Source organism: Mastomys coucha, unplaced genomic scaffold (assembly GCF_008632895.1).
Source record: "Mastomys coucha isolate ucsf_1 unplaced genomic scaffold, UCSF_Mcou_1 pScaffold21, whole genome shotgun sequence".
In the NCBI taxonomy this organism is placed as follows: domain Eukaryota; kingdom Metazoa; phylum Chordata; class Mammalia; order Rodentia; family Muridae; genus Mastomys; species Mastomys coucha.
In genome coordinates this window covers 81,471,904-81,479,992 of record NW_022196904.1, presented here as the reverse complement: position 1 = coordinate 81,479,992, position 8,089 = coordinate 81,471,904, and the positions used below count along the sequence as shown (strand labels likewise).

Here is an 8,089-nt window from a genome sequence, read left to right as displayed (position 1 = left end):
AGAATTGCTCTTTTTATCTCTGTGAAGAATTAGGTTGGAATTTTGAAGGAGATTGCTTTGAATCTGTAGATTGCTTTTGGTAAGATGGCCACTTTTACTATGTTAATCCTATTGATCCATGAGCATGGGAGATCTTTCCATCTTCTGAAATCTGTTTCGATTTCTTTCTTCAGAGACTTGAAGTTCTTGTCCTACAGATCTTTCACTTGCTTGGTTAGAGTCACATCAAGATAGTTTATATTATTTATAACTATCGTGAAGGATGTCGTTTCCCCAATTTCTTTCTTGGCCTGTTTATCCTTTTAGTAGAGGAAGGCTACAATTTTTTTGAGTTAATTTTATATCTAGCCACTTCGTTGAAGATGCTTATTAGGTTTAGGAATTTTCTGTTGGAATTTTTGCAATCACTTAAGTATACTTTCATATCATCAGCAATTAGTGATAATTTGACTTCTTCCTTTCCAATTTGTATCCCTTTGATTTCCTTTTGTTGTCTAATAGCTCTGGATAGAACTTCTAGTACAATATTGAATAAATAGAGAGAAGCCTCCTCTAATCCCGGATTTTCATGGTATTGAGTCAAGTTTCTTTCCATTGAATTTGATGTTGGTTATTGGTTTGCTATAAATTACTTTTATTAAGTTTAAGTATGTGCCTTGAATTCCTGATCTTTCCAAGACTTTTAACATGAAGGGGTGTTGTATTTGTTTTTTTAAAGATTCGTTTATTTATTATATGTAAGTACACTGTAGCTGTCTTCAGACGCAGCAGAAGAGGGCGTCAGATCTCATTATGGGTGGTTGTGAGCCACCATGTAGTTGCTGGGATTTGAACTCATGACCTTCCGAAGAGCAGTCGGTGCTCTTCCCCGCTGAGCCATCTCACCAGCCCCAGGGGGTGTTGTATTTTGCCAAGGGATTTTTCAGCATCCTATGATATGATCATGTGATTTTTTTCTTTGAGTTTTTGGTTTGGTTTTTTGAGACAGTGTCTCTCTGTATAGCCCTGGCTGTCCTGGAACTCTCTGTAGACCAGGCTGACTTTGAACTCAACAGAGATCCACCTGCCTCTGCCTCTGCCTCCTGAGTGCTGCTATTAAAGGCATGCACCAAAAGATCCTGAAGTAATTTTCTTTTTAAAAGACTGTTTTATAACAATTCACTGAAAACTTTATTGTTCATGTGTTCAGATCAATGGGTGCAGAAAAAATTTTAATATATTAAATATTTGCTGTATAATTTTGATTGCTATAAATTTAAGCTTCTAAATTTTCAATTGCAGAATTGTCTAGATTTACCATTTTCCTTACAAATGGCAGGAAACTGAGTCCATTTTGAAACTGAGTGAATTTTACCTGTAGGATCCCAGCGTGACTGACAAGAGAGAATGGAAACCTGTGCATTATGCAGCTTTTCATGGGCGGCTTGGTTGCTTGCAACTTCTTGTCAAATGGGGATGTGGCATAGAAGACGTGGACCACAATGGAAACCTCCCGGGTATTGAACTAAAGCAAATATTTTAATCTTCATTGATAAAATATTTAAATGCTTGATCATATTTAAGAAATAGAAACATCCCATCATTCTGTAAGTTCTTCACAGAGCTAAAATAGCAGATAAGCTGATATGAACTGTTTACTATCACACCTGTGTTATATACCCTTCGTGAGTTTTTTCTTGAGCTATCTCAGCAGTAGAGAAACCAGTTCCTCCTTTTCTTTTGCCTCTGCCTCTTCCTCCTTCCTCAGTATTCTTTTGGGATTCAGCTGAGGGCTTACACAAGTTAAGCAGGAACCTGGGCCCTGGCCAACACCCCCAAGGTTAGTACTTTTTAATTTATTTTTTTTAATTCCTACCTCTCTGACACACAGGCAACTATTTTACTGTTTAGGTATCTAGAGGACACGTGTGTATGAGCTGTTTTGTCACTGCAGCTTCAGTTTAATTTGAAATAAACTGGCTAGTTGCCACATAGTTTGTAAGTAATCTACCTTGTATATATAGTGGTATTGGAATTCAAAAGACAGATCATAGTAAGACTGGATTCTTGAAGGCTAGAGAGATGGCTTTGCTAATTTGCTGGTTTTTTTTTTTTTTTTTTTTTTTTTGGCTCTTCCAGAGGATCTTAGTTTAATTCCCAGGATTCATATAAGTTGGTTTACAACTGCCTGTAATTTTAACTCCAGGGGATCCTTTTCTGGAAGTCACTTGTACTTACTTGTACACACGCACGCACACATACACACACACACACACACACACACACACACACACACACACACACACACGACTAAAAAATGAACCTTGAATTATAAAAGGAATCTTACGTACTTCTATGTGGGGAAAATTTAGGCAGATAATATCAAGGAGTCTGATCCAGTTACTTTGCTGTTTAGAATATCTATGGATCCCTGTAGATTCTTGTTTGCCTTGGTATTCTGGATACTGTAGACTCCCTCCCTCTCTTGTCTGTCTTCTTTACCTTTACACTAACTACTATATGGGATAGCTGGTTTTCTTTCTTAAGTATACGTTTAGCATTCTTTTTGTGCAGATTTGTTGGTTGGTATGAATAAATTTTTTGAAATATATGAAAGTGATTTTACTTTGCTCTAATCCTTTTTAAACTTATTTTGTTCGATTAAATCTCTGTCTCTGTCTCTGTATTCATGTGTGAGTATGTGTGTTGCTTGAGATTGAGTTTAGAGCCTAGCATGTGATTTCTACCACTGAGATATATTCTACTTCCCACCACAAATTTAAAGTATAATGTACATATAGAGAAGTATCCAGTGTACATGCCATTGCATTTTCATACATGAATGCATCTCTGGAACCATTAAGCTTAACTGATATCTATTGCTTGTACCCAGAAACTTCTTTCACATCCCTGTTCTGGTTACTTTCTACCTTCCACAATTAATCTCTGACTTTTGGCTTATAAATCAGTGCCCCCTAGTTTTGAACTGCACAGGATAAAATTATATATTAGTACTCCAAGTGACTGGCTTGTATTTTCCAAAGTAGGTGTACCAATTTCACCCCATGGTGGTATTTAAGGGCTTCACATGCAGCTGGATGTGGTGGTATGGATCTCCAGTTACAGCACTTGAAAAGTATTTAAGGGAGGAGCAAGAGTTGGAAAACTGCATAGGCGGAATAGTGATCAAGGCCAGCCTGGGCTCTACAGGAATTTCTCTCTTTTGCAGAATTTAGATTTAAGTGTATATGGAACTAAATATGTAAAGACAACATAAAGCAAAGAGGGGCTGGAGACATGATTCAGCAGTTAAGAGCACTTCTACTCTTACAGTTGACTTTACTTTATTTCTTAGCATCTGTGTTTTACAGCTCACAACTGCCTGAACTCCGGATGGATATATTACACAGAGACATGAACACATACAAGGAAGGTTTTAAATCATAAAAATGCAGATAGAAGTATAATTTTTTAGAAGTATAATTTTAAACAAATATAATTAAGGCAATATATATAAAGGTATGAAATCAGAAGACAAAAGGACGACTATTTGGAGATTGTGGGGACTGGGGCAATAAGAAAGGGAAATGGAGCCAGGCAGTGGTGACACACGCCTTTAATCCCAGCACTTGGGAGGCAGAGGCAGGCAGATTTCTGAGTTTGAGGCCAGCCTTGTCTACAGAGTGAGCTCCAGGACAGCCAGGGCTATACAGAGAAACCCTGTCTCGAAAAACCAAATAAAATAAAATAAAGAAAGAAAGAAAGGGAAGTGGAAGAGTGATTATCAGCAGTTTACAATAATACTGTGAAGATATCATAGTGAAATCCATTATTTTAATGCTGACTAAAAAAAAATCATAAAGAAGGTTATATGAGAATATGGTAGAAACCATTGGAGTAGCTCCCATTTTATTAACCTGGACATTAACTAGTTGGGTTTTTTGTTTGTTTTTTTGTTTTTCATTTTTTTTTAATTTTATCATATTCTTTAAAATTTATAAAATTGTAACAATAAAAATGAGTATTATAAAAGTTGTTTGATATAAAACAACAATCAATTGAACAGTCTTATATAGATGCTTGTCACAGCAATACTGAAAATATATATATTTTCCTCAATATAAATTTTAAATAACTCAAACATATTAACTGTATGATATTTTAAAATAATATATCACTATTAGTTTTTTAAATGAACATTAATAAAGTCTTTGTTTGTTTTTTTGTTTTGTTTTGTTTTTAGTAGAGCTTAAAATCTTGGCTCTTATTGTGGTATCAACCTAAAATAAGAACAATTTTTAGACATTGAAGTTCATTGTAATAAGGCTGTACTTCAATGTCCCTCTCATCACCAAAGGATTTTACCTCCATTGTAGTTAAGCTAAGAGTTGACAGTTCTGCTGTGCCAAGGAATGAATTGTAGGCATGGTTTTTGGATACAGATTTCCTGCTAAGGTCAAAGCTATTTGACTTGAATGATTGTCTTCATTCTCAGCCTACAGGGAACAGGTTACATTCATTTAAGAAATGGTGTGTGTATTAAGATGGTCTATCCATGAAATCATTAACAAACTGTTTCAATGAATGATGGTTCTGCTTGGAGGGTGGCACAGACATTAGGTGAGGGTAAGAATCTGGTTCATTGGCTGTGATGATTTTGAAAAGCATTCATCTCAGAAAAAGAGTAACTTATAAAGTCCTCTTCTTCAAAACTGATACAATAATTCTAAATATCAGCAAAGCATTCAGTCTCATTCTTTGTTCTCTTACAAGCCACCTCCCAAGTTAATTGTCTACATTTCTTTTGGATGTATAAATAATTTTTAAATATATAAGCTGTTCTGAAAACCATAGTATAATGTAAAAACATCAAATAAAACAATCCTACTAATAGAGAGGCTGAGATAGGAGAAGCCTGATTTCAAGACCATTATGTAGAACCCAGCAAGACACTGTCACGTACAAACAAGCAGAAAGTATGTATAGATTGTACAATATTGGACCTATTTCCCCAATGACCAAATTAGAGAAACCACTGGATGACAGCCAACAAATTTCTAATTCCTCATATTTTAGAATTTCAATCTATTAGGATATATTGGTAATATTAATTTTCATATTAAGAGATATTAAGGAAAAGTGATTGTTACTTCCTGTTATTTTTGTTGTTAGACTAGTTGTTTTAAGTTTAGTAATTTTGTTGAGTTAGTGGGTCTCTTGCTATTTTAATTTGTATTTTTGTTGATGACCACTGCCAGGGCACATAATTTTATATCTTTTTTTAATGGCTACTTGTTAGTTTCTATTGTCATATGCCAGTTCAGACATCCTTCCGATATTCTGGTTGTTGTTCTTCAAGAGTTGTAAGGAAGCCGGGCGTGGTGGCGCATGCCTTTAATCCCAGCACTTGGGAGGCAGCGGCAGGCAGATTTCTGAGTTCATGGCCAGCCTGGTTTACAGAGTGAGTTCCAGGATAGCCAGGGCTACACAGAGAAACCCTGTTTCTGAAAAAAAAAAAGAAAAAAAAGAGTTGTAAGGGTTCCTCATAGAGTCTAGATGGAAGCCTTGAACTATATACATTGCTCATCTTTTCCATTCTATAGACTGCTGTTTTACTCTTGAGATACCGTTTAACTAATTTTACTTTTAATGCAGTTCAATTTAATAATATCTTCTTTTTGTGGTTAGTACTTTTTATATTTGATTCAAAAATGTTCCCACTTTCTGTGATCGTAGAGACATTTATTTATCTTTAAGAAATTTTATTATTTTACGTTTATGTTTATATCTTTAACCTACTCAGAACTGACTTTTTTTACGTGCTATCCAAGGTCACAGTGAGTTTTGTTTCAAGTATGTCTGATCATATTTTGTTTTTGTTTTTGTTTTTGTTTTGCTGTTTTCTCTTTAAAAGGATCAAACTTGCTTTTTAAATATGTATACTTCTTATAATGGTATTATATAGAGAATGAAAATTCCTGAATGACTAGAGATGCTCCTAAAAACTTTTTATGAAGTAGATTTGGGGTTTAATAAAAATCTTTTAATAGTGATTTAAGCATGAAAGGAAAAAGAGAGATGCCTAGAGAGACACATCACATATCACGAGTATGTGCTCTGAGAGAGTTGCCTTCTTAAGACACTAATTTGGTATATATTTATTGAATATCACCCATGTGTCTATGTGTTAGAGGTAACTAAGCAGAAAGCACAAAGTCATTGTTTCATGTAGTAATAAGTGGAAAGATGTAATCATCAAAATGAATGATCCAAACATACAATGTTATATAGGGATACACTTTTGGATAAATATAGCAAAGGGGAAAAGAGGAATAAAATTTAACAGAGTGGCATGGGCAGGAAATATTTTATTGAGAAAGTGATAGTTGGTGGAGACCAAAGGAATTGCCTTGTGGCTTGTCAAGAAAGAGGTGATGAGGCATGTACTGCTGTGGTTTGCATAGCAGCAAATAAGTGTGACTGGGACAGCATAGCAAATGATGAGGTTGCAGGTGGACCATGAGCAACAGAAAGGGTTTGAACACAGCGTGATGTGACTGGAGCAGATTTATGCCTTAGCCTATGATTCTTAATCTGTGGGTTGCGACCCCCTTAGCACCTCTAGCTCTAAAAATATTTACATTACAATTCATGGCAGTAGCAACATTCCAGTTATGAAGTAGCAGCAAAAATAATGTTATGGTTGGGGGTCACCAGAACATGAGGAGCTGTATTAAAAGGTTGCAGCATTAGGAAGGCTGAGAACTACTGCCTTATAGGGTCATGTTGGCAGCCTGGCATGTGCAGGGCCCTGGGTTTAACCTCCAGTGCCTGGGGAAAGGAAAGCAGAAGTGCAGGGTTTAACTACTGTTTGGGTTCCACTATTTATGGTGGTGTAGAATAGAAGACATGAGGAGATGGGATGGAATTGGGCCCTGTATATATTCTGAGAGAGACCTAGGAGTTTCTGATGCAGTCATGGGAAGAGACAGAGGTAATCAAACCTGGACAACATAGGGAGGAGATGGTTTCCTAGTTGTTAAGATGTGGAGGATGATGTCAGGACATTTTGAGGGAAGAGCTTAGTTGTGTTATATTAAGTTAGAAATCTGTGAGGTCTGCAAGCATATGTGATGAACGAGCCATTAGCAGCATCATTTTCAGGGGGACCTTTTGTTAGGACTACAGAATGACCTGGCATGGATTGTATGTGCCAGCAAACTAGCCTGCGGACTGAAGGACTTTTCTTTTTGAGGCCAGGACACAGTGACCTTGCTTTCCTTTAATCACAGATTTCCTATTTGGACTTTTTCTCTGGAGTCATTGCTTCATAACCCCCAAAGTTCTGGCTTCTGGCTGCCTTTCAGTCTGTGTCATACTTTTAAGGGTTCTTTGAAGCTTTTTGTCTGTTCATCCCATTCTTATTTGTTTGTTTTGGTCCTTTATAGCTTTTAGAAATGCATTTTGTTATTTTACTTTCAAGGATTTAGTGTGGAAATAGTGAATTTGCTAATGTGTGTTTAGTATACAGTCTCTATCTTTTTGAGACAGTCTTGCTATGTAGCCCATGCTGGCTTTGAACTTGTACTTTTGCCTACGCCTCTCAAATGTGGGATTGCAGTCCTGTGCCTCCATGACTGGCTAGAGTAGAGTTTTAACTTAAATTTTTGTATTTATTATAAAGAATAATGAATTATCAGAAGATGACAAATGTAGAATGATAAAAATATCATTCATCTTTGCTCTATCTTTTTCTTTTCTTTCTTAGTGTTTTTGAGACAGGGTGTCTCTATTATACAGCTCTAGAACTTATTATGTAGATCAGGCTGGCTTTGAACTCACAGAGATCTGCCTGCCTCTGCCTCCGGATTGCTGGGATTAAGGATGTGCACCATCACACCTGCCTAAAGCTATTTTCAAAGACAATTTTTAGACAATGTGTTTCCTTGTAGTCATGGGCTGGCCTGGTAGTTCAGGATGGCCTGGAACTTCACATTCTGTTTGCCCCTCCCATTAGGAATTCTTATGTTATAGTCATGAGCTGTCACACCTAGCTTTTAAAGATATTTTATTGTCGTTTTTAGGACTAATTCTTTTTTTTTTTTTTTTT

General features: G+C 36.2%; 1 protein-coding gene across 3 annotated transcripts in view; it reads left to right on the top strand.

Moving 5' to 3' along the window:
- The window catches only part of Ankrd42 (ankyrin repeat domain 42), a 102,112-nt gene that overhangs the window by 14,796 nt on the left and 79,227 nt on the right, over positions 1-8,089 (top strand). For all 3 annotated transcript variants that reach the window (XM_031387374.1, XM_031387375.1, XM_031387373.1), the window contains one exon: positions 1,361-1,496. In XM_031387374.1, coding sequence (XP_031243234.1) covers positions 1,361-1,496 — 136 coding nt within the window. The remainder of the gene's footprint in view (positions 1-1,360; positions 1,497-8,089) is intronic.